Source organism: Hordeum vulgare, chromosome 3H, assembly GCF_904849725.1.
Source record: "Hordeum vulgare subsp. vulgare chromosome 3H, MorexV3_pseudomolecules_assembly, whole genome shotgun sequence".
NCBI lineage: Eukaryota > Viridiplantae > Streptophyta > Magnoliopsida > Poales > Poaceae > Hordeum > Hordeum vulgare.
This window is the reverse complement of record NC_058520.1, coordinates 50857554-50885445: the sequence shown is the minus strand read 5'-3', so window position 1 is coordinate 50885445 and position 27892 is coordinate 50857554. Positions and strand designations below refer to the sequence as shown.

Sequence of the window (27892 nt, the reverse complement as noted above, 5' to 3'; positions counted from 1 at the left end):
AACAGAGAGAGGTGTCAAAGGCCAAAGCGGCCAGTGTACATTTCCCTGTTTTACACTATTATTCATTATTTGCGGGGAGATGTTTAGTTAGTCGCGGCTAGAGTGGAAGCCTGAGTGCTCCCGACATCGCTATTCTGCGCCATGCTTTACTTGCTGATAGAACTTTTAGTCCCGACAACGGTTAGCCTTAAACCGTTTGAAGGGTCCTATATTCGGAGGTATATATGCATCTCGTTTAGCTAAACACTTTGAGATACCTATTAGGCTTGATGAGGAAGAGGAAATGCTACTCCCTGTAAGATATTTAGATTATGATAGAATGGAAGCACATGATTTTATTGAGAAAGACAATGATAAGAGGCTACTTTACAACTCAGTATTTAGTCAAGACACTTGTGAGATAATTACTTGGCCTGCACCTTCTTTATTCAATATGCATTCACGCATATACATTATTATGTCCGAGGACATTTTCAAATATTGGGGCCTATCAGTCGGTTGATTGTAAGCTTTTCCCATAATGAAAGGACAAGAAAAAACGATTGCGGTTATGTGCCGCCGGCAACATGCCCTACCAGGGCTCACCTACATGCCAACATGTATTGGGCCGGGCGGGTAGCCCCGGTTGCCTATTGATGGCACACACTTTTTTGTATCTTCTGCTTTTTATTCACTTTTTTGTTTTTGGTTTTTCTTTACTATTCACTTTGTTTGTATTATAAATATTCGAAATATATATATTACAAAAAATTACGTAAACTTTAAAAGAATGACAATCTTACATTTGACAATTGTTAAACATGTATAGAAAAATATACTTTACATATACAAAAAATATATAATGTGAATCACAAAAAGTAGAAAATTTTAATCATGTGTACGAAAAAATGTTAACCATGTATACAAAAAAGTTTACACATTGTGGAAAATTGTCATGTAAATAATAAATGCATTTTATATTAAGAAAATGTTCATAATATTTTTATAATTTGTTTTACAATGTAAAATAATAGTTGGCATAGTTCACAGAAAATATTTTCACGTTAACAAATATGCTCTAATGTGTATTTTGTTTTCCATATATATTTGAAAAAATAAAGAATGTTTTGCAAAAAAATGTATTTTGAAAGTCTCAAGCATTTAAAGAATGTTTGTATGTATACAAAATTGTACAACCTATATGAAAAAGTTAGATACCAAACTATATATTATAAAATATTAACCACTCATTTGTAAAATGGTAGACATGTGTAAAAGATATTTCTAATTTAAATGGTTTTTTATAATATGTATGAAAAAGCTAGACATGTCTTGAAAAAAATAAAGAGGAAAACCTATAAAGCCCGAGTGAAATTTGACAAAGAAACAAGAATGAAACAAAATAAAAACATAGTGTAACTAAGAAAGAAAGAAGGACATCACTACACAGCGGCGCCGCACTTGTGTCTTCCGGTGCGGCCGCTGCTGCTTCTTCTGTAAATCGCATTTTAAACCACACTTTCACCATGTAAAAAAATCAATGCTCCTAATCTTGCATGAAGAGCATGAGGTTGCACTGCATACATCCGGATCCAAAGAGAAACACGGTAGGTTGGGCATGCATCAAAGGAGTACTAATAGCAACGATGTTGCATTTAAAAAAAGATTTATCTGTCAAACCGTTATCTTAATTAATGGTCCGCTTTCATCACTGACTTTCTCGCGACGAGATCTTCAAAACTAGATCTCATGTCGATATGTTTCGATAACTTTTGTTTTTCGCCGTTACTTGCCAGATTACTATCACTTACTTGTCACATTATTTGTCACATAGTTCTCACATTAAATCAACTTGGTTATCAGATTTATGAATGTTGATATATCCCCACTAAAAAGCTTGATTCATTGTACTTGAGTTGTTCATGCATCTACTTGCTTATTGTTAGTGCTTTAATACTCATTTTTTAGCTTCACGTAACACTGCAATATTTAAAAAATATAAAACTATTGTTCCGGTAACTATGTGTAATTTTTGTGACAACTCGACATCCGTAAGATGAAAACTATGATGACATAAATGTTGCAACTAGGAACGATGAAAAAAAATCAACGAAACATGTTAACATGGGATCTTATTTTCAAGGCCTCGTCGAGACGAACCTAATGGTGAAGAGAAATCTCCAATCAAATTAATAATCTGTGAGATAAATCTTTTTTAAAATACAAAAATGCATTTAATGCAATGTTGTAAGCATGAGGTAAAAGATTCTTGCATGCGCATGTGATGGTGTAAGCCGCCGCATGGAAAAGGTGTGGTGCTACGCTTCTCCTTAGATTTTCCCAAGAAAGAATACCAAAGACCCCCATGAGAAAAATAGAAAACTACAGAAAAAAAAGAGGAAAGGCAATAGATGGAAAAACGAATAAAAGAAATGAAAAATAAGAAAAAACTGTAATAAATCAGACTTACACCGATCGCTATGAGCCGAGCAAACCTATTTGCGCAAAATTGGGCCGGACTGCTAATGTAGTCCATACGATTCTTATTAGGAATAAGTAGTGGCGATATAAGCCTAGCAAGAAGAAGATGGAAACATGTGAAATCATTAATTAGTGAATATTATTTTCAAAATTCATTCCAATCCCCAGGTCACGACAAGTGGCGTACTGCATGTGTGTCATTTGCCACAACCTCGGAGTTTTCATTTTTTTCGTAGATTCATTTTTTTCAAAAGGTTTTACCTTATACACCGGGCGTCCAAATCTCGAACCGTTTTTATCATTGGATTTCTCGCGCCGAGATATTCAAAACTAGGTCTCATGTTGATAGGTTTTGACGATTTTATTTTTCATGAAAAAACCAGACAAAAAAAGTGTGCCTCCCGTGATAGAAAAAACAGAAAACAGGTTTTTTCGCGTTTTTTTTTCTTTTCGAGAGGCGCGGCCATGCCTCTCATGAAGGAAAAACCCTGCCTCTGACGGAAGGAAAATCATACCTCTTACGAAAAAACGCGTTTTTTCCTTTCCGAGATGCACAGTTGTGCTCCTCACAAAGGCAAAACCATATCTCTCGCGAAAAAACAGAAAACGTGTTTTTCCCTTTTCGAGAGGCATGGTCGTGCCTCTCGCGGAAGCAAAACCGTGCCTCTCACAAAAAAAATAGAAACACATTTTTCAGTTTTTCAAAGGCACGAGTGTGCCTCTCGCGGAGGCAAACCGTGCCTCTCGCGAAAACAAACTATGCCTCTTGTGAAAAAAATATTTTTTGTCAAAAAGCTAAGCAAAATTGGTGAAAAATCGGAACACCAAAAAAATTAAAAAATGAAACCAATCTAAAAAGCAGAAAACACGTGCGAAAAAGTAAAAAAATGAAATCCATATGAAGCGCTCACAGACACGTTAAAAAGGTAAACTACTTTCTCTCGATAGAAGATTGGTCCTCATAAAATCAGTCATAAGTAATATAATACTATTTATGTTTTTTCCTTTCAATTTCCTAAAGGTGTATTATGTAGATTGAATTATTTCCGATTAAAATTAACTTGACAAAAAGGCAGTAATAAAAAATAATATCGACTCGTTAAATGAAGTGTCATTTCCGTCCCAAAGATCAAGGAGTGCTTGGTATTCATAACCTTGAGGTTAAAAATACTGCTCTCTTCGGCAAATGGTTGTTTAAGGTGCCGGCGGAAAATGGTGTATGGTAAATCCTCCTAAGAAGAAAATATGTGGGCACAAAGACAATGTCTCAAGTGTACTGGAAGGCCTAGGACTCATACTTTTGGACGGGTCTAATAACTACAAAGAAGTACTTCTTCCCCATGGACCCATCGTTATAAAAGAAGGTTTAGAAATTAGATTGAGGATAAGTGGCTAGAAATGCTATCCTCCAAGAATAATATCTGGTTCTATATAATATTGTACGTCACAAGAGTGATACTATCGTCACAATTATGAAATCCTTTTCGCGAAATGGGACATTCAAAAGTGATTTAATTTGTCTCAATCTTGTACATGGAATGCTTTGGCAGAGAGATTGTTCATTGAACAACTGTTACAAGGAGCCAATGAATTTCATGGAACCTACACGTGAGTGGTAAATTCACGGTAGATTCTATGTATAGAGCTCTGATCAAGTCAGAGATACTAGTTGATAATAAAGATCTGGAAGATGAAGATAGTGTTTAAGAATAAAATCTTTGTGTGGTATATTCGTCGAGGAGTCATTCTTACCAAATATAACCTTATTAAGAGAAATTGACATGAAAGTACATAATGTATTTTTTGTCATCACCACAAAACAATAAAACAATTGTTTGTCTAATGCAAATTAGTTCGCTTCATATGGTGAGTCATCCATTAGCTTCTCGCTTGTATCCTCCACGTAATGATGCTAATATATTTGGTAATCGACTATATGGAACTGATCACATGTTTAGAATCCTTCTTAGGGTAGGAGAGGTTGTCGTTATTTGGTCGCTTTGACTGTGTAGAAATGATAAGATTTTTTACGATAAAAACATTTCTCTTATGCAAGTTATCTACAAGGGATAAAGAATCGAGACCTGCTTACAAAGGTGTGTACACGATTGAATAACACGACAAGGAATATTTTTATCCAACATGAATAACAACATGATCCTAAGATTAATCTACAAATTTTGCATCATACAGTCTTATGATTACTTTAGACAGATAGATAAGAAAAAATACCACTCATACCAAGGACCAAAGACGCCAACTTCATCGTTTTTGCTTCTGAGTTTGGACTCGCTTTGTTGTATGCACCTTGTTATGCAGGAGTCAGATGTAATATTTAAACCTTTAAATAATAAAGTGACCCTTATCCAAAAAAAACTAAAAGCACAGGCTTGTTTAAAAAAATACTAACGGTGACATGGCATACGTCTGTGGGCACTTCTCTCCCTAATAATAAAGCACGTAGTGCTACTGTCGTTCGTCGGTCATTTTGCAGAAAAGCCCTCACAGTTTTAGGTAAGCAACCCGCAGTCCAATTTTAAGTAACAGCGAACCGTTTTATATCATTTTGCAAAAAAGCCCTCATAGTTTTATATAATCAACCCGTAGTCCAATTTTAAGTCACAGCGAACCGTTTTCTTTCATTTTGCACAAAGCCCTCACAGTTTTAGGTAATCAACCCGCAGTCCAACTTTAAGTCACAGCGAACCGTTTTCTGCAATTTTACATAAAACCCCCTAATATTTGCATTAAATTAGCCGAAGTCCATGTGAAATAGATTTTTTAAAACAATCATATATTTTAAACCTTAACTTCAATTTCAACATATTATATATGAAATTTGATTAAAAAATGCGTAGAATCGGAATATGATGTATTTTCTATCTGTTAACTATTTAAAAAATAATATATTTAAGGTGCAACCTAAATCAATGATGCATGATTCATCATTTCTTTCACATGGGCCGGCATACATCACTCAAATCACGCAAAAAAGCGTAGTGCAGGAAATCAAACTCGCGGCTCCACTTTACTATATTGATATAACAGGAGTAAAGAGGTAACTTTGTGGCAAGGAGATCCGTCTAACCACCCACGATGCATGTACCATAGTATGCAAATGTAGACTAAGAACATCTTTGTAGACTATAAAAGCGTGTGATATTTTTTCTAAACCATCAATTGTACATTATAAAAGCGTGTGCTATTTTTTCTCCCGTTGCAACGCACGGGTCTTTTTGCTAGTAATAAACAAAGATGATTAAGTTCTGCTAGTAGATCGTACATTGACGTAGTATAGTGAGGGCGCCCCTATGTAGTTGGCGAGCGCTACTTCAAAAAACCTCCCAACAATCACTTCCGACTATATTTAGCCTATATTTTTTTTTATGAAATTTGAAAAATATTGCGCAGGTTCAAAGATTGACAAGAATAATACATCGTCGGTCTTACCAAAGCCGACTAAATCCAGTCGGCCACGCCATGGTCTAGAGCTTGTCGGCTACGGCTAGACTGATAGGTCTGTCGGCCTCCCACGTCGCCTCCAATTGACCTTGGCTAGGCCGATTAGTACTAATCGGCTTTGCCGTGACCAATTAGTATTAATTGTCCTACTCGTGGTCAATTAGTATAAATTGATATTGGCAAAGTCGATAGATGCATGATTTTTTTTCATTTTCGTAATTCTAAATTTTTTATGACCACAATAGTAAAATATACCCCTCTATATCCACCTTTTTCCCCGCCAGTTTTTCCTGCCTTTTTTCTGTCAATTTTTTCGTCCCTATTTTCCCGCCATTGCACTTGTAGATACAGGTAAAGTTGTCTCTGTTTTTGATGAGATGGTTGTTATTATTTTGGTGTAGTAGACTTTGACGATTCGACTACCAACGTGTGAGGATGTCTCGCCTTAGCAATCGCTAAACCAACTCCTAGAGGTTATTGACCACGCCGGAGCACGATCAACCTGACCACGAGGGTGTGTTTCCTACACGCAAACGAAGAACAAGCAAGAAACTAAGATTGCAATGTGGATATTGCGAATATAAGTGGAAAACTTTATTGATGCAAGTGGGGTTCCCTGACGCCTTTGTCTGGTCGTGGAACACAAACGTAGAACACGAAGTTGCAGCTATGGAGAATTTGTAACATAAACAAAATCTATGTCTAAACGGCGCCTTAAGGGTTGTATATATGGGGGAATAGAGGAGGAATTTCGTGACCCGTAGGACGAGGGGTCCGAAACCGAACCTAACTCACTTTCCCCACACATACGAACTGTAAAAATAGCCTATTATATGGTATTTGAAAATTACGGGGCCTGGTCCAAAAATAAGGTGTCGCGGCATCTATAATAGCCTATAGACAAAATTTATAAAGTGACGTCTTGAAGATTTCGTCCAAGCCTTCATGCTCTCCTTATGGTGGCTACAAAGTGTGAAAATCATCAGTGGAAGCTCCATTGTTCTTTCCCACGCGTGCACCTTCACTACAAGAAATATGCTCATACATGACATTCTTTAAGAGATCGTTGATGAATTCTTCATAAATCTATGACGATTTCATCCGAGATGGTCGTAAACCGTTTGAGGGGATCAAATCTACATATAAATTACGACGATGTGAGTCAAAAACGTCGTAACCGCATAAGATGAGATCGTCATAACTTCTACAACGATTATAAAAATGTCGAAACATGTTCTAACTATGTTGACATGTCACTCGTGGGTCCAATTTATCCCACCTCATCCATGTATTGAATTGTTTTTTATACCACTTTTCTATTGGGCTATTTTTTTCAACTTACTTTTATATTGGGCTGGTATTTTATAATCCATGCTTGCTAATGGACTGGTTTTGTGGTCTGCAATAAAGGCCCACATCATCAGTTTTGCCTACGTGTCATGTCCATGCGTTATTTTTTGCCTAGTTTGTGAAGCAACCGACTATTATGTCATTCCAAAAATTCTCATAAATACTTTGGATCATATATTCCTCAAATATGTGAAAACCTTTCCTTCCTTAGTTCGAATATAATTCAGCAATATTCATTGTTCAGAATAGCACTTTGTGAAGGAAGTGCTATTTCTATTTCTTTTATTACCCTCAAATTTTTTGGGCACTCTTTTCTATCCAAATCATTGCCTCATAAAAAAATTTCATAACCATTTCCCTAGTAAATCTTTCTCCGCAAATTTCCAAACTTTGTGTTGAGCTAACAACTTTGTGAAGGAAGTACTAGATAGGAATATCCTAATGAGTTGAATTTTTTCCACATCTTCTATGTGCCCAAAACATAGGTCTCCACAAAATTTTAGCCCCATCTAACAATCCATGTGAGCTCATCATCCAATCTTTGTTTCTGGTAATATTTTCAGTTTGTGAAGCAACTACATTTTATATTGCTTTATAGTTGATGAAAATTTACCACGAAATGAAACTCACCATATAAACTCACTCCGCCAAATTTTAGCTCATTTAATTCAGCCAGTTTCCCTCAATATTTTTCCCAATATTCTGTTCAGTAGAGAGCATTGTGAAGGAAGTACAATTTTTGTTTATCCAAATTTTATGAAATTTTCATATTGCCTTAATGTGCCCAAATTATCATCCTCCTCCAAATTTCAGCTCAATCCAATTATTATGTGATCCCAGTTTCAATTACCATTTTTTGTCCAGATTAGCACATTATGAAGGAAGGGTCACTTTTGCATGTCCAAATGGTATAAATTTTTTTTACAGTGCCTTCATATGCCCAAATTAACATCATACACCAAATTTTTGCTCAATCCATTCATTCATTTGATCCCAGCTTCAACATCCATATTTCTGCACGGTGTGGTACTTTGCAAAGCAAGTGCCACCTAGGTTCATCCATGTGAGCTAACAATTTGCCAAGAGAGTCTCCTTAGTAGATGATGATCCTCAGCCAAAATTTAGGCCCATTGTCTATGTGCATTGCCCACACCGCTAATCAAACACTTGGCTGCTAATTCATGTTTGAGCTTAGTTCAGTCTCCTCGTCAGAGTCTTCTATTGTATTCTTTGTCCTAACACCTACCTAGGGAGTGTTCAATCAACCAGATATGCCTATTCCACCCAGAACGCGTGGCAACGCAACGGTCAGGCGGTGACCGCGCGGCTGGCATGCAAGTTTATGCCCTCGACCACAATCCAAACCTCAACGTCAAGCCACCATACCATGTATTTCTGATTAAATATATACTTATGTACCTATAAATGACTTTTGGGAAAAATAGGGAACAAACTAGAATGCACCTGCAGTTCAAATTTAACCCGTTCCAACTGAATCGACATAAATTTGTCTTTTTCACGAGAGGTGGATAAAAGCTTTTAACACCCAATCATTTTGTCAATTGTACAATAAATATGGCCTAGTATTTTAGAAAAATGATATGGTCCAATTTTGAAACAAATATATGGTAGGTCCTTCACAAAAAAACTCATTTTGCACACTTGAAAAATGGGAAATGATTTTTACATACAAGGAAAATGAAAACTTCCTTAATCAACATTTTTTCCATTCCAATATGCACCCTTGTGCATAATATTAGATCATTTCAACAAACTATGTCATGAATGTCGCCATAAGATTGATCATTTGGCTTGAAAGCCATGAATCTTTACACATGATAGCCCATCTATAAAAACACTTTTTTAAAATAATCGCCGTATTACAAGTTCATTATTTTTCCTCGTAACTTTGCCACATATAATGACACAATGCAAAGGTTTTCCATTTTTTATTTTTTTTGGAATTTTTCATGGCCATTTCAAAATGCGGTCAAAACGAAAGGTATGGCCGTTGCTACCTACTGGTTGAATCTTGGAAAACTTTTGGTGTTTCTATGATTAAATAGATACTTGCGTACTTAGAAATGATTTTTGGAAAAATAAAGAGCAAACTATAATGCAGCTGCTGTTCAAATTTGACCCGCTTCCAAGTGATTCAACGTAAATTTGTCTTTTTCACGAGAGGTGGATAAAAGCCTTTAACAACCCACCATTTGGTCAATTGCACATTAAATATGTCTTAGTATGTTAGAAAAATGATTTGGTCCAATTTTGCAACAAATATATGGTAGGTCCTTCACAAAAAAAACTCATTTTGGGTACTCGAAAAATGGAAAATGAATTTTCCGTCCAAAGAAAATGAAAATTTTCTTAGGCAACATTGTTTGCCATTCCAATACGCACCGTTGTGCACAATATGAGATCGTTTCAACAAACTATGTCATGTATGTGGCAATAAGATTGATCATTTGGCTTGAAAGCCATGAATCTTCACACATGATAGCCCATTTCTAAGAACACTTTTTTAAAATATTTGCCATATTACAAGTTTATTATTTTACCTCGTAACTTTATCACATATAATAAAACAATGCAAAGGTTTTCCAATTTTTTAATTTTGTTTGAATTTTTCATGCCCATTTCAAAATACGGACAAAACGGCGAGTATGACCGTTCAAAGCTAGGGCTTGATTTTTGCAAATATTTTGGAGTATCTATGAAGAAATAGATACTTTTGTACCTAGAAATTATTTTTGAAAAAAATAAATAGAAAACTATGAGGCATGTGCAGTTCAAATTTGACCTGCTTCCACCTGAATCGACAGAAATTTTTCTTTTTCATGAGAGGTGGATAAAAGCTTTTGACACCCAATCATTTGGTCAATTGTATATTAAATATGTACTAGTATTTTAGAAAATAGATGGAGTTCAACTTTGCAACAAATATTTGGTAGGTTCTTCACAAAAAACCCAAATTTTGCCACTCGGAAAATAATTAAAATGTCGGGACCCCGATCCTAAGCCATAGGAATCCAGCGTGTAACACATTGCATCCCTTTGCGGTCTCACGCACGGTTATCCCCACGGCTGCCACCTTACCTTAGCCGGGACCGTTTGTGCCTTTTGACTCACGAATGCATTAGTGTCGCTAGCATTCCAATGTCAAAGAACCTAGGTCGACATATCTATTCATAAACTCAAGTGGCTCGACTATATAGAGACGGGCATACATAACCCAGCAAAGCAGGTGTCGGTGAACAACGAGTGTAGACGAGTCGTAGCAAGCTACAAGGACTCCATTACACCTCGTGACATTTCCCGAAGGGACAGATATAGCAGCTAAGAAGGATACATGGCGGTCAACCAATGTTTCCGGAGCAGTAGCGAACTACCAGGGCTCGGTGGAATCACAAAGGGGCATTTCTCTGTATAGAGAGCTACTAAGGCATACGACTAGGTGTGGAATCCCATACATATCACAGTGCATCACACGTACGCATGACATACTAGATATGCATAGATACATTAATGGCCTCACAACATAACCATACAACATCACGACATTTATTTAGAAGACTCGAAAGACTCTTGCATAATATGTTCATACAAGCAGGGGTCACACGACCCGACACTCAAAGTCATACAAACCAACGGAAGCATAAAGTTGTTTGAGTACAGGCGAATGAAAGGATAAGGCGTAAAGCCTGACTATCTATAGATCCCTTCTGAAAGGGGTCAGGTCGTAGCTGGGACACCAGCTACTCGTCATCATCGATGTCTAGAAAGAACCCACCTGTTGGCTCATGGGTATCCTCTACAACAATTATTAAGAAAACATGAGTACAAAAGTACTCAGCAAGACTTTAGAACAGATCTATCTACTCATGCTCAGGTATCAATAAAGGGGGTTGTGGTGTTTCATGCAGCAGGCCAGCTTTGACTCTTGGCCAGACTAAACTACAATTTTAAATAGTTTTGACAACTTTGTTTTCTCGCACACGAGTCCACTAACTCCACAACAATACACCATCATGGAATCATTCCCGTCTCTGTACGGAAATGCCATCCTTGACACTAACACTTATCTTGATACTTTTATGAGTAGCCATTAAAGTTATCTATGAACAACATATGTCTCCAAGTAGTCCATATCCACGGACGCTGCTATTCGAATAGATCATAACCCTGCAGGCGTGTACTTCTTCACATACACTCTCGCCACTTATCGCTATGTGCACATCATGCACCTCGGTAACCTTAAAGCAGAAGCCCAGCGAGGGAGTCGGCCACGACCGTTAACCACATTAGTACCTAGTCCAGGTTTATCGCCTATCTGAGGGTAACCCGCACGGAAGTCCGGCCGAGGTTTCTGCCACGGCCCCAAACGATGTGCGCAGGGTTCCCAAGCCCACCATCCGGGTGCCACTTGGTACACCAAGCCACTGCCTACCGCATCATAGCCCACCTCTAAGGCCAGCACTATGCACGGCCTCCAGTATGACTATAAACACCAGAAACTACTTGCGACTCCTGGAGCGAGTACTAGGTGATTAATAAGTCGAGCGGGGTCATATTTCAGGGCCCAGCATGTGGTAGTATCTCGTCTTGGGTTACATACAGGGAACTCAGTTCCTAAGGACGGTTCCAATGAAACAACCCGCCATGTACTCCTACATAGCCTTTCATCGGTACCTTTACCAAATCAGATTCCACACTTATTCTTTGTCACTAGAACACATTCATCAATTCCTGTTCATCACCTAGATGAAACAGACCTGACACAACTTCTAGCCATATCAAGCATAGCAGGTATAAACACATCACAGCTCAAGCATCTACCAGGTATGCTAGGTTGCATGGTTTGGCTATTTACTATAACAATGACACGTCATGCAAAGGAATAGGTTCAGCTAGCGAAGTAAAGCATTTGAAATATTTTGTCCTAATGCAATAAGTGGGAGCAGGAGCAAGAACATGGGATGATATCGGGATGCTCAAAAGGGTGCTTGCCTTGTTGCTCAGCAGAGGGGTAATATCAGTCAGTCAGATATTCAGTCGTATCCGGAGGGGAGGGCCCTACCGGAATAACAACATACAATTAATAACAATCATATGAAACAATCATGATGCATGATCATTGCATGAAATGAAGAGTGATATGATTCAGTGTGGTTGGTAAAACCTTAGTTTGCATCTGGTTTGAAATCCAAATTCAAATATTATTTGAAATGGCATATTTATCTTCATAATTTAATTGATTTCATGTGATGCTATTTCATAACTTTGTTTTTCATGCATGAAAGAAGCACCATTGTGTTCATTGAATTTTTCTGATCAATTTGCAGATATTATTTGTCTAATTTGGAGTTATAATCAAATTTCTATGAACTTCCAAATTTGCAATTATTCTGGAATTATTTTAAACCGAGAATTGGATTTATTGCATCAGCATGACATCACTAGGTCAGCTCGCCGTTGAAAGTCAAACCTGACCAGTGGGACCCACTGGTCAGTGACTCTCGCCAGATTCTAAGTAAATTTAAATCCAATTAAGTAATTAACACGCCTGGACCCACCTATCAGTGTCTGATTATGTTTTAATAAATACTTTATTTTTATTTTTATTAAACTTAATTAGTTTAAGTGTGGCCCCACATGTCATAGGCACACGGGGGCTCAGATCCACCGACGACGAGATGGATATCGCCGGCGATGAGCTCCAGCGACCACAGAGACGGTGGAGTGCATCGGGTTTGCTATTTCGGTGACCAAACGCAAGGCAGAAGGCACTAGAGGAACGGTTGGTCGATCGCGGTTCCATTTTTGCAAAGAACAAGGGCTAAGATGGCCGGAGATGACGCCGACGACGAGCTCAGCGGCTGTCGGAGTTCGGGCTATGACGAGGTCATCTAATCCGAGTCCAAAACGTGCGGGGTTGGGCTCCTAGAGCATCTACGCGATGAGCTGAAGCGGGGGAAAACTTCGTGGGCTCACTCGGATTGCACAGGCGTCACAATCAGGCTCGGATAAGGACTAAGGAGGGAGAACGACGATGGCGAGCTCCGGGGATCCGAGGTTGAAGACGATGGCGTCCGGGCGTCTCAGGGCTCGAGGGCTCACGTGGCTCACTCGGAAGCTTCAGGGGGACGATGGGGAAGGATGAGTGTAATGCCCCGGACACACCCGCCGGCGGTCGTTACTCCTTGCGGGATCTAGACTGGCCCCACATATCAATACTAGTCTTTTCTGCACACTTTGTCCTCACTCATGCACACCCGGGATGAACTTCCCGGTCGGTCACCCATCCTAGAACAACTCCAAGCCGAGCACGCTTAACTTGGAAGTTCTATTTGAATGGGCTACCGGAAAAGAAGGAATTCCTTATTGATATGAGTAGTCTGTCATCCCTAATAAGCCAGGCTATCACAATGACCTCGGGAGGAGGTCGCGCGAGGTTATCCCCTCCTTGCCAGCGCGAAGCGGCGGCCAGGCAGGCACGCACGTGCGTGGCCGTGCCGGAGGGAGCGGGGGCCACCTCCTGCTGCCGATTGGCAGGAGGAAGAGCACAGGGGAGGAGTTGGGCTGGGCCAGGTGAGCGAGGTATAGCTCTTTTCATTTTTTCTTTCTTTTCCAGTTTCTCTTTTATCATTTCTGATTTAATTTATTTTATTTCTGGCTCCAAACTATTTCAAAAATAGTTTGAATGATACTAGGGTGTTATTTGGAATATTTCCAAACATAAATAAAAGTTTCAACATTTTAAGAGAATTTGAAATATTTGAAATCAAATATATAATTGATTTCACTAAATTTTATATTTAAAATAAAATGCCAAAAGCATTTTGAAAATATATTTCACCCTTGATATTTTGTTTTCAAGAATTATCAGAAAAGATGAACTTTTATGATGGCCATTTTGGGTTCATCGATTTGCCACCAAATTTGATTTGTTTTTGAAAATAGAGGTGCTAGGGTTTGCTTTTGCTATCATTTCTTTGCTTTTGATTTCCTTTCATTTTCTTGGATGCAATGGAAAATACATGAGCACAATCTTGCTAAACTCTATTAGGGATTCAGGGATGTGACATAAAAATAGCTAGAAAGATCATAAATGCATACAAAATTGCTCCTCATCCGTAAAATGTGGTCTAACTTGAGTGAAAATTTGTGTGGTTCCCTTTTGAAAAACATTTTTGTTAGATGCTTCACAAAATTCCTCTATTTTTAGTACTTGGAATGATCCATCCATCCATCTCTCCATCCCAGATCCATTAATCCATCTATCTAGAGAAAAAAACTGAAAAAGAGATAACCCCACCCACAGCCCTGTTGGGGAACGTCGCATGGGAAACAAAAATTTTCCTACGCGCACGAAGACCTATCATGGTGATTTCCATCTACGAGAGGGGATGAGTGATCTACGTACCCTTGTAGACCGTACAGCAGAAGCGTTAGAGAACGCGGTTGATGTAGTGGAACGTCCTCACGTCCCTCGATCCGCCCCGCGAACAATCCCGCGATCAGTCCCACGATCTAGTACCGAACGGACGGCACCTCCGCGTTCAGCACACGTACAGCTCGACGATGATCTCGGCCTTCTTGATCCAGCAAGAGAGACGGAGAGGTAGAAGAGTTCTCCAGCAGCGTGACGGCGCTCCGGAGGTTGGTGATGACCTTGTCTCAGCAGGGCTCCGCCCGAGCTCCGCAGAAACGCGATCTAGAGGAAAAACCGTGGAGGTATGTGGTCGGGCTGCCGTGGAAAAGTCGTCTCAAATCAGCCCTAAAACCTCCGTATATATAGGTGGGAGGGAGGGGGCCTTGCCTTGGGGTCCAAGGACCCTCAAGGGGGTCGGCCGAGCCAAGGGGGAGGACTCTCCCCCCCCAAACCGAGTTGGACTAGGTTTGGTGGGAGGGAGTCCCCCTTCCTTCCCACCTCCTCCTTTTTTTTTCTTTCTCTCTTGATTTTCTTCTCCTTGGCGCATAGGGCACTTGTGGGCTGTCCCACCAGCCCACTAAGGGCTGGTGTGTCTCCCCCAAGGCCTATGGGATTCCCCAGGGCGGGTTGCCCCTCCCGGTGAACTCCCGGAACCCATTCGTCATTCCCGGTACATTCCCGGTAACTCCGAAAACCTTCCGGTAATCAAATGAGGTCATCCTATATATCAATCTTCATTTCCGGACCATTCTGGAAATCCTCGTGACGTCCGAGATCTCATCTGGGACTCCGAACAACATTCGGTAACCAACCATATAACTCAAATACGCATAAAACAACGTCGAACCTTAAGTGTGCAGACCCTGCGGGTTGGAGAACTATGTAGACATGACCCGAGAGACTCCTCGGTCAATATCCAATAGCGGGACCTGGATGCCCATATTGGATCCTACATATTCTACGAAGATCTTATCGTTTGAACCTCAGTGCCAAGGATTCATATAATCCCGTATGTCATTCCCTTTGTCCTTCGGTATGTTACTTGCCCAAGATTCGATCGTCAGTATCCGCATACCTATTTCAATCTCGTTTATCGGCAAGTCTCTTTACTCGTTCCGTAATACAAGATCCCGCAACTTACACTAAGTTACATTGCTTGCAAGGCTTATGTGTGATGTTGTATTACCGAGTGGGCCCCGAGATACCTCTCCGTCACACGGAGTGACAAATCCCAGTCTTGATCCATACTAACTCAACTAACACCTTCGGAGATACCTGTAGAGCATCTTTATAGTCACATAGTTACGTTGCGACGTTTTATACACACAAAGCATTCCTCCGGTGTCAGTGAGTTATATGATCTCATGGTCATAGGAATAAATACTTGACACGCAGAAAACAATAGCAACAAAATGACACGATCAACATGCTACGTCTATTAGTTTGGGTCTAGTCCATCACGTGATTCTCCCAATGACGTGATCCAGTTATCAAGCAACAACACCTTGTTCATAATCAGAAGACACTGACTATCATCGATCAACTGGCTAGCCAACTAGAGGCATGCTAGGGACGGTGTTTTGTCTATGTATCCACACATGTAAATGAGTCTTCATTCAATACAATTATAGCATGGATAATAAACTATTATCTTGATACAGGAATTATAATAATAACCATATTTATTATTGCCTCTAGGGCATAATTCCAACAAGCCCAAACCCTAGCTCAGATCCCCCCATCCCACCCTTCCTCCCTCGTCCCCATCTCCTCGCCACCACCGCCAACTCCTCCCCATCCCCGCCCCCCTCCCGATCCCCACCTCCTCCCCGTCCCCACATCCTCCCTGATCCCCGAGCCCCTCGTATCCGGCGGACAAGATCGCGCACATGCCCAAGCCGGAGGCGACGCTGGACAAGGTGAGCTTCAAGGGCATGACCCACGAGGCCATCACCGTGCACAGCCACGTCAACGTCACCAAACCCTACTCCCACCGCATCCCCATCTGCGACATTGCCTTCACCCTCAAGTGCGGCGTCAAGTATGTTCCCTCCCTCATACCATCTTCTTCCTCCTCTCATCTACATTGCACTGCATGAAGACATCCATCCATGGATGATGGATCTGACGGCAACGGTCCTGCTGAATAACAGGGAGGTGGCGAGCGGCATGATCCCGGACCCGGGGTGGATCGAGGACAGCGGCGAGGTGACCAAGCTGGTGGTGCCGGCCAAGCTGCCCTACGACTTCCTCATCTCGCTCATCAAGGATCTGGGTAGGGACTGGGACATCGACTACGAGCTCCTTGTCAAGCTCCCCATCGACCTCCCCATCAGCGGCAAACTTCACCTTCCCCAGTCGCCAGCCTATTCCCCGTCGTCGTCTTCGTCATCCTCTGGAGTTGCTTCATGTGCATGACCTCGTCGGTCTACGCCCTCTACGTCCTCCTTGCCCTGGTTCGTGCCGCAAACTGTCCTAACCCTTGCCGCTTTGGTAAATCATCATCCCCAGCAAAGCACCAGCTCAGAAGATGTTTACTACTACTACTGGATAAGGATTTGCGATGCACTGCTTTTGCTATCTGCTTGTGCTTTGCATGTTAGGTTTCATCTTTACTAAAGCAGCATAGTTAAAGTAGTAATTGCTGGTGCAAAGTAGAACGCCGTTAAACTACCACATGACTAATTGGCTTGATGTATTAGTACTGTCTAGTGTAATCTGATGTCATGCTTTGGTACTCGTTTATGTCGTTTCTAGATTCTATCTGTCCACTTTTAAAGTCGTTTGGAAGTTTTGTCTACTTCACTAGGGGATATCAGCGATTCTTCAGGTAGATCACACCACTAAATTAGTAATCAGTAGTGAAATAATTAATAGAGAAAAATAGGGCTATCTTTCCTGTTGTTTTCTCCCTGCCACTTTTCTTAAAAATGGGTACAATTTTCTCCCTGCCACTTTTCTTAAATATAGTAGCATTACATGTTCCATAAAATATGGGTACAATTTTCTCTCTTAAAAATGAACATTTGGTACAATTCCACCAACACAATCTTGTTTTATAGAATAAATGAAACAAGCCAAGCGCCATATTTCCAAGAGCTCGAGACATGATTATTTGATCTTGAGAAATAGGACATCACAATGGTAGGAAACACTTTTGCATCCAACGCTTTTAAGCGGCAAACGCTTGTGCCTCTTTTTAACATCACGTTAATAGGATTTCTTGTCCACTCCACTGACAACGTATTTTTAAGGTTAGTCAAAGTGTGTATGAATGGTCAGGTTAGTCAAAGTGAGGTGCCGATTTATTCTTCAGACTTAATATTTAATTAGTTACTAATATTGTACAACGTATTGTGTAGCTTATTCTAATGCGCTAAATTACGCTGGTCAAAGTTATTTCTGTACTAAAAGATACCAAATGTTAGCTATTAACTCTCTTTTGTTTATAACACATCTAGGGTTCTAGTCCATGTTTTCTATTGATTCTTTTAATTTCTTCTGGTATACTATGCTATTTTATTTCCATAACTATATTTTCGACTTCACAGTAACAATGGCCTTTTGTGTTTTCGTAGAGTAGATGTGGAGGCTGGGGTTGCCGGCGGAGAGCACGCCACCGGGGCTGCCGGAGCGCGTGAAACAACATTATATGTGATCTGACATGTTAATTTTTTAGTTAATTCTTTTGCATAAATTTTATCTTATCTCTTCTTACTTTCAAACCTGAATATCTCATAAAGGTGTTGTTGTTTGTTAACTCACTGTTGTTTGTACACTGAAAACTGTTGGTTGCCTTGGTTGAAAAACTACGACTATTTGTTAATTGACTGGAAAACTGTTGTTATTTGAACATAGTCTGCAGCTTGAATATCTCATTAGTAAAAAAGCTTCCACACTCCGTTGTTTGTACAGTGGTAAACTGCTTGTTCACTTACTAAAAAAATGGTAATCACTAGCAATCGTACAAAGTGATGTTGTTTGTATTTTTTTTGTTCGTATTATTAACTGTGTGGAAAAGTGCTATTTGTATTTTCTAATGATTGAAAACAGGTTGAACAAATTGAACTTTGTTTCAATTTTACTCAGCTGGATGCCTCGTTGGTCAAGTGTGACAGTTTTCCCCTTTGGATGGTTGCGGTGTGTTTTGGTAGATGGGCTGAGCAAATGATGATTCATATGATTATTCTGATACATTTTATGTTTCAAAATTAAGCTTTTTAAACATGATGCCCAGCCCATCACAAATCAGCCATCTGCTACTCTTGTTGTGCCGTAGTTTTTTATGATGATCTGAAAGTTTAATACCCAGAACTTTTTCTTAGTGGTGAAATAGCGTGTCCAGTAAAATGTGTAAATCATCTTCAGCATCACATGTAGTGCATAGTTTACTTATGAGAATATAGTATTTACCTGCTCTCTTACCTAATGGTGGTGCTTTTATCATTATTGTTTGCTTATTTTGCTTTCTTTCTCATGGATACAAACTGTTTCTAGATGCATCCAATCTTTCAAACTGAGATGGAAGAGAAGATTACTGCTCCTGTACAAGAAGGCAAAAAGCGAAAGTCTTCTTTTTCAGTTGTTGCGGAAGTTTTGACCAAGCATTGCCCATCAAGCAAAATAGATTTTGGTAATAGTTTTTGTGCACTTGATAACAGATTTTGTGATAGCACTTGGTTTGGTAGCTGATTTTGTGTACTTGGTTGTGTAATTTTGTACCAAATTTTGCTACGGGTTTGGTAGCAGATTTTGGTTGTGCTACAGGTTTTGGCTATATTATCAGATCTTGGAATGTGTTTCAAACTTTCTGGTGTGGGCTGTCATTTAGAGATGCTTCAGATTTATGTGTATGGGCTTCAAAGTTGTATGGGTTGTTATTTATAGATCCATTAAAAGCATAAAAGAAAAGAAAAGGTTGCTGAATTCAAAACGAAAAAAGGCCAAAACTAAACTGGAACAAATGTATTTGGGCACTAAAAGGCCAGGGCCCAAATTATAATGATAAAAAAAATCGCAAAATACTAGAAGTGGCTGTAAATAGGTTAAGGCCCAAAAAGAAGCCCAATAAGAAAAAGCCCAAAAAAATAAAACCAGCCCATGTGATCAATTGAAATGGATTGGGCTGATTTCAACCATGACATTTTGATTTCGTCGTAATTTTGCCACGTAGGATTGGATTAGATTGCCAACGACGATTTAGGATCGTCATAAAGGTTACGACGATGCAGGAATCGTCTTAAAAGTTACGACGATTTCGATCAAAATGTCGCTGTTGTCAGTTTTTGACGCCTCGTTTTCGACGCTTGGTTTTTCGTCGTAAGATCATCGTAAATTAAAAACTGTGACGATGTAGCAACGAAAATATAGCGTCGTGTATTAGCATATTTCTTGTAGTGCTTCTTTTCCATGCTTGATCCCCCTCCAACAGATATCCTTCTTGTCCATGCTAGGTCCTTCATTCATCAGTACAATAAAAATATGTAACTTAGGCAGCATCATATGTTCATGAACATTAGAAGGATTTTCAGGAAATGAAAGTACCTGCTAATTTAGTTCGCGTGCGCGAGCTTTAGTAACTGGTCCAGTATGTATAGAACGTGGGGCTGTGGGTGTAACAGTGTTGATGTCCTCATCACTTGTCATCTGAGCCTATAAAACGAGGCATTGCAATTATCTTCCTACATCGCTCACGCACATTTCAAAACACCAACGCGCTAGTCATTCTGAGTGTGCCTTGCTCAGATCAAAGCATTAGGCCTAGGAAAATGAAGAGTGCGAGTTTGCCTCTCGGGGTGGAAGTACTATGTTGTTGGCGTGGCGATCTCTTTAAGGTGAATGAGGTGATGGATTTTTCAAATTGGTTGGGCATGAAGTTTTTCATGTGCGCCAATTATGAGGAAGATCCACCCGTTGCTAGTTCACCGTACAACAGATCTCCGGTATGCTTCAGTCATCAAGAATAAACACGTTGTTAATATTATTGTTGATTTGATAGTTCTATTTCTATTTTTGTTGTAGTCTCCTCCGCCTTGTGCATGTATTATCGTTGGATTGACACGAAAATACCAGACTGGACAGTGACCAAGATTCGTGAAAGAGGTCATCGTGCATGGGAAAGTTTGTACACAAAAGAGCGCCGTGTGAAGGCGGCAACAGAGGAGAAAGAAAATCAGGAGAGAGAGAGTGGCAAGAGTACTGTGTGAAGCAGATGTGTTTTATTGATGAGATGGGGAAGAAAAACCGAGAAGAGGGACTTCGACTGGCGGAGATGTAATGACAGCGACAAGAGGTCGTGAGGCTGAGAGGCAAAGAAAGAAAGGGCTCGTGAGGTCAAGGCAGTAGAAAAAGCTGGTGATGGAAAAGGAAAATATCCACGTTGGGCTCGGTAGATTTATGTTATTGTATCTTAAAATTCGCATCGCATCCAGTTGTATCCTAAAATTCAGAACAAGTTGTATCTTAATTTCAGCAAGTTGTATCTTAATTTGAACATGTTAACTTTTCCTGTCATTTTTTCCCGCCTCGCTTTCTCGCCATTTTTCCTGCCTATTCTGCTTTGCGGCACCTATAAAACCCTCCTACAAACTAAGGTGGGTAAGTAGTGTAGTCTAGTAGCTTACTCTCATCAAGATGTCTCATTATCCTTTTGATCGTAGTTTTCACTCATGTATGTCTGAATGTCTTCTGTGCTTAGCTAGTGCTACCTCTTGAGCTTGCGTTGGTTTTCCCTTGAAGAGGAAAGGGTGATGCAACGAAGTAGATAAGTATTTCCCTCAGTTTGTTGAAAACCAAGGTATCAATCCAGTAGGAGGATTAAGCGAGACTCCAATAGTAGTACCTACACAAATAATCAAACGTTTGCACCCAAGGCTATAAAGGGGTTGTCAATCCCTTCAGATTTATTTGCAAGGATGAGATCTGATAGAGATAGATATAAAATATTGATAGATCTGAAAGTAAAACTAAAGTAAATAAATTGCAACAAACTATTTTTATTATTTTTGGTTTATAGATCTGAAAATATGATATCGAAAATAGACCCGGGACCACAGGTTTCACTAGAGGCTTCTCTCATAAAGGAAAATAATACGGTGGGTGAACAAATTACTCTCGAGCAATTGATAGAAAAGCAAATAATTATGAAGATATCCAAGGAAATGATTAAGCATATAGGCATCAAGTCTGTATCAAGTAGACCAAAATGATTCTGCATCTACTACTATTACTCCACACATCGACCGACTCCTGCCTGCATCTAGAGTATTAAGTTCATGAAGAACAGAGTAACACATTAAGTAAGATGACATGATGTAGAGGGATAAAATCAAGCAATATGATGAAAATCCCATCTTTTTACCCTTGATGTCAACAATACAATACGTGCCTCGCTACCCCTACTATCACTGGGTGAGGACACCGCAAGATTGAACCCAAAACTAAGCACTTCTCCGATTGCAAGAATTACCAATCTAGTTGGCCAAATCAATCAAATAATTCGAAGATACTTGCAAAGATATGAAATCATGCATATAAGAATTTAGAGGAGACTCAAATAATATTCATGGATAATCTGAACATAAACTCACAACTCATCGGATCTCGACAAACACACTGCAAAAGAGTATTACATCGGATAGATCTCCATGAATATCATGAAGAACATGGTATTAAAGATGAAAGAGATTGAAGAAGCCATCTAGCTACTAGCTATGGACCCATAGGTGTGGTGAACTACTCACACATCATCGGAGGGGCAATGGAGTTGATGTAGATGCCCTTCGTGATCAATTCCCTCTCTGGTAGATTACCGGAAAAGGCTCCCAGATTGGATCTCTCGGGAACAGAGGCTCCCAACAGCGTAAAATTATTTTTGTGGCTCTTTTTTGCGTTTCTGGAATATTTGGGATTTTATAGGCCAAGAATTAGGGTTAGGAGGCCTGCAGGGGGCCCACAAGCTAGGGGCGCGGCCACCCCCCAAGGCGCGCCCTGCAGGCTTGTGGCCTCCCAGCAACTGCCTTGCCCCCTACTCCAAGTCTGTTGCATGTCTTCTCGTCCAAGAAAAATCTTTCCGGAGATTTTATTCCGTTTGGACTCCGTTTAATATTCCTTATTTGCAATATTCAAAAACATGGAAAAAAATAGAAATTGGCACTAGGCTCGAGATTAATAGGTTATTCCCAAAAATAATATAAAACAACATATAAATGCATATAAAACATCCAAAACATATAATATAGTAGCATGGAACAATCAAAAATTATAGATGCGTTGGAGACGTATCAGCTAGCAATTTCAAGATAGACAATATAATAGTTACATGGGTTGAACTCATAGTGGTGACACGCTACTGAATGAGGTTGCTCACACATTAGTTAGGAAGGGGTTGCCTCCAAGGACATTTGAGGAGATACGAAAAGAACTTATCAGGTTGAATGGAAGATAGAAGAAGAAAGGCCAACACATACACGATGGAGTAAACATCTTTTTTTATGGATGGACGACGGCGAGGACGAAGACAATATCTTCATGTCGAGTACCAAGGCCAAGAGTACCTCATCATCGAAGGGCAAGAGCTCTGCGTCGACGAAGGGCAAGAGCTCTACGTCGAAGAAGGGCAAGATCTCTGCATTGATGGATGATGACGTTGATGCATTCATGTAGTTGTTAACCTGTATTTTGTAAGTCTAGTCATACCTTTTAATTCAGATGTATTTTCTATTATTTGTTTGTAATGTCATGTTGTGGGGCCATTATGTTCCATCTAAGAACGACGTTGGATGAATTTGTTTGTAGTATAAGTGTTATCCCCGCTAAACCAACTTAGCATAGAAATGGAACATGAATATGTCTCATACATAAAATAGACATATGTCTCATACATAATTAGATAGTCATGTCTCTAATGGTAGATAGAAGTGTCAGTAACGATGTCTGCCTTGGCGCTCTGGGGGTGTGTTAGGCGTACTCCAACCAAACCTATGGGGACCTAATGTTACGAAGAGGAATATCGGACCCGCCCTGGTCCTTCTGTGTATCCTGTGTGGGCCATGGTGGTGGAGTTGAAAACATGTTTGGCCACATGTTTTTTCTTGCGATAGTGGTTCTTCTTGTTCACTCCCGCACCCGTATCCACATGCTCACGCCTCCTGATATGCATATGATCCTGTAAGAGGGATCATACCAGCCTGGATTCCGGTTCTGGAGTGTGTGGAGGAGCGAGACAATAGAGTCATTTGTAATGCCCCAGAGTGTAACTTTCCATATTTGGAACCTTCTTGTATGTGGGTCCATCATGTCATTGCCATGTGAGATATATGCATGTGATATTTCATGTGATGTTACTTGTCTTCCCTTTGCATTCATGCATTCATTCCATTCATGCCTTCTTATGTTTGTTGTTATTGTGGGACCATGAATGTGGTGGTGATATGTGATGTGATGAGTGGTGCATTTGAAAGTGGGGTGTAACTATGTTAGTTTGCAACTAGGTTTTAAAACACCCCTTCTCTATTTCTCAAAGCTCAAGTTTTACTTGCCCTATCCCTGATTCAAAAATGTTTATATTTTAGAGTGAGTTGTGGTGGATGTGATGCTAGGTTTAAAATCTTTTGAATCTATGTTTGAGAGGGGTAAATATTCACAAAACAGTTTAGTTAATTTTGTTTTGTAAATATTTAAGTGCTCCAAAAATTCCCTTTTCATTTTATTTAAATAGGTCATAATTCCCTTATGACCAGGAGCATTTTTGTTTTATTTTAGAGTCAACAGTGTTGGCTGTGTGATTTTATTTATCTCTGTTTTGTTTTAAATAAAAAACCCCAGTGGGTTTTTCTTTTCCTTACCTCCCGCCTCCGAGCGGGCCTCTTCCTCCTCGCTGCCCCAGTAACCCCCCCTCCTCACGCGCAGCCCACTCCTTCCCTCTCCTGTAGACACCGTCTCCCTCCACTCGCCTTTCCTTCAGTTTCTTCAGAGAGAGCGAGAAGACAGAGGCGACGCCGTGCTCACGGACGTCGAGGTGGCCTTCCTCGCCCCTCTATATAACCCTTGGCATCCGGGCAGTGGGCTAGGGTTCCGTCGCAGCGCCACCACGTCCTTCCTCTTCCTCCTCCCTCTCCCCAGATCGGTAGTAGGCGGGCCAAGTTCCTCCTCCGCCATGGCCGATCCATGAGGAGCTCGTCGCCGTCATTGTCGTGCACCTCGATCCTCTCCAAGCGTTCCAGGAGCACACGGGACCTCAAGGGAGTCCGTTCCCGCAGCTAGCCGTCGAGGATCGCCCCTGCTTCCCCTACTTCGACGACGGCCTTGTTCCGCTCCGATGACCACCCCTGCTTCCCCTTCTTCCACGATGTCCCTGCTTCCTCTCCGGCAGGCGTGCCCTCCTCGACCAGTGGGTGAGCACGAGCAATCCTCCCCCTTCTCTGGTAGCAAGATCGCGTGTAGGATCCGTAGCAACGTCGACGTGCATCTCTCTGTCGTCGGCGCCGCCGCGTGTCGTGGAGCAGTAGTTGTAGTGTGTCCCCTCGCGCGTTTAGTGAAGGAATGGGTCCGTGAGTGTCCCCTCTTCCTCCCAGCGACAAGCCCGTGCTCAATTTGACGCGTATCGCCGGCGGTGAGCCTCCCCTGTTCCGTCCATCGTCGGGTTGGGATAGATCCAAAGGGGGTTTCTCAAAAGAGCAGAGTCCCCCTCTCTGTTAACCTTCAATAGCGCAGCGCAGCGGTAGCAGTGTATTTTACCTTAGGCAGGTCGTGGGTTCGAGTCCCGCAGCGCCGCCCCCTTTTGCTATTTTATTTCCTGTGGCACGGTAGCGCAGGGGAAACGCACAACCTGTATACTCCCTCTGTTCTATCGAGCAAGAGCAGTTAGCCCAGTGGTTTGTTGTTGTGTGTTGGGGCAGCAGGTTTGGGGTTCGATCCCCCAAGCCCCCTTTTATTTTATTTTTTTTGTTTCATATTTCTTGTTAGTTTGGTTTCTGTAGCTTGCTTGGGCATCTCTCTATTTTGCCTAAGGACCTAAGCCAGTAGGTTTCACCTTGGTTTAGTTAGTATGTGTGTGCGTAGGAGTTAGTGATGGATGAGTATGTGTGTAGTAGGGTGGTGATGCTAGTGCATATGTGAGTGCAAGCTTCCATGTGTATGTGTGTTTGTGTGTGTGCTTGTGCATATGAGCACTAGTGCATGTGTAAGATGTGTGCTTGGGTGGTGCAAGCACCCAAGTGCTTGTGTTGATGTAGATGTGATCATGCATGTGTGAGTGTGAGCTCACTAGCTTGTGGAGTTGTGTGTGTGTGTGTGTGTGTGACACCCACATGCCCAAGGCATGGTTTGCCTTATTGAGCACTTGGTGCAAGCATTTTTTTGTGTGTGCTAGTGGTAGTTGATGTGAGTGTAAGTAAGTGTGTGTGTGTGTTAAAATAGCATGTGTAGGTGCTAGTTTATGTATGCTTGATGTATGTGTGTGTGTGGTGGTGTGGTGGTGTGCTAAGGCACATGAACATGAGGTCTACCCCTCATGTGCACCATTGGAGTGATGAGAGTGTGCAAGTGCATGTGTAGGTGATGAACTTGTGAGAAACACATGTGGTATGGCACTATTTGCATCCATGTGATTCCATGTAGATTTTCCTTTCAACTTTGTGCCTATGTGTTCTATGCAAGTACCTAGGTATTATATATGTTTTGGGGGTAGAATCATCCCAGGAATCCATTGGTGGAATTAGATTTCACTTTGGAACAATTTCTGGGAATGTCATTTTTCTGTTTTGCTCTATGTTTAGAGCTTGGTTCCATGTGATGTGATGAGCCTAAGAGGATGATTCCTTGATGTGGCAGTAGAGGGTGAACCCCTCTACAACATGGTGGTTTTGTTTTATGCTTAGGGGTTTATATGTGCAAGTTGTGTCTTGTATAAGTAGGCATGTGGCTGAAATTATCAGCTTAGTGAAAATCTGTGATTTTCACTAAGTCTGAGAAACTGCTGATATTTTCTTCCCTTGTAGTTGTGGTTGCAAAAGTTCATGTGTTGGGAATAAGCCCTTGCAATCAACTAGGTAGTTGGAGCTTTTGTGTTTGTCTAGCTCTTTGTCAATTTTCATTCCATTTCACTTCCTGTAGATATTGTTTTGGGTGCTGTCAAAATGCTTCAGAGCATAAACATCTGGTGAGAATCTGAGATTTACACTAAGTCCCTGAAAACTGATATTTTTGTCCAAGTTCTCAGCTGTAGATATTTCTGTGTGTAACTCCTTTGTATTGTCTTTTTTCTCATGCTTGTAGAGATTTTGAATAGCTTCTGCCACATATCTTGTTTGGCACATTTGGGTGGCTGTAGGTGCTTCGCATGTTGCTCTCAAACTGCTATGTTGTTGTTTAGAACAGAATGCATAGTTTTGTGGTTTTAGTGCTTGTGAGCGCATAGTTGGTGGTGTCGCGAGTTTCTTTGCACCACCCCACCTACACTAGTTTGTTTGGTGATGTGGAAACCTGGGAATACCAGAAGTATGCCATTCGAGTGTGGTTGTGGTGGATTTGATCCGTAGGACTCCATTTCTTGTTTCGTAGTTTCCGGTTGATCCGTAGCTCCGTTCGTAACGTTCTTTATATGTTTGTGCATCGTTTTCTCGTGATGCACCTGTTCATGTCATCTCCATGCATGTCAAGATAGCTTAGAGTGAAGTTATGTCCAGAAGTTTGTCTTTTCTTCTCATGCATATGCAAGTGACTAGAATAGAGATGCACGTTCATTCTCATCTCATGCATCATGTGTATGTTTGATACGTCCATTTTGCATCATGCTTTCATGTTGATATTTATCGCTTTATGGACTGTTATTATACTTTGTGGTACCATACTTATGACTTTTCTCTCTTATTTTGCAAGGTTTATTTGAAGAGGGAGAATACCGGCAGCTGGAATTGTGGACTGGAAAAGGAGCAAGTCTGAGTCCTCTATTATGCGCAACTCCAAATGCCGTGAAAATTAACGTGGAATTTTTTGGGAATATCTAGAAAATACTGAGCGAAAGAAGTGTCAGAGGGGAGCTGCCAGGGGCCCACAAGCCTGGTTGCCGCGGCATACCCCCCTGGCCGCGGCAACAAGGCTTGTGCGCACCCTGGTGGCCCACTGGCCCCCCTCTTTTGCTATATGAAGGGTTTCGTCCGAGAAAAATTAGGGTGGAGCTTTTTC

General features: G+C 40.8%; 1 protein-coding gene and 1 pseudogene across 1 annotated transcript in view; both read left to right on the top strand.

Moving 5' to 3' along the window:
* Nucleotides 1–17125, top strand: part of LOC123441469 (desiccation protectant protein Lea14 homolog) — a 30394-nt gene extending 13269 nt beyond the window's left edge. The window contains exons 2-3 of the mRNA XM_045117894.1: nt 16566–16748; nt 16861–17125. Coding sequence (XP_044973829.1) covers nt 16566–16748; nt 16861–17125 — 448 coding nt within the window. The remainder of the gene's footprint in view (nt 1–16565; nt 16749–16860) is intronic.
* Nucleotides 17126–18868: 1743 nt separating this feature from the next.
* LOC123445777 lies at nt 18869–18943 on the top strand (annotated as a pseudogene).
* The last annotated feature ends 8949 nt before the right edge of the window (nt 18944–27892 follow it).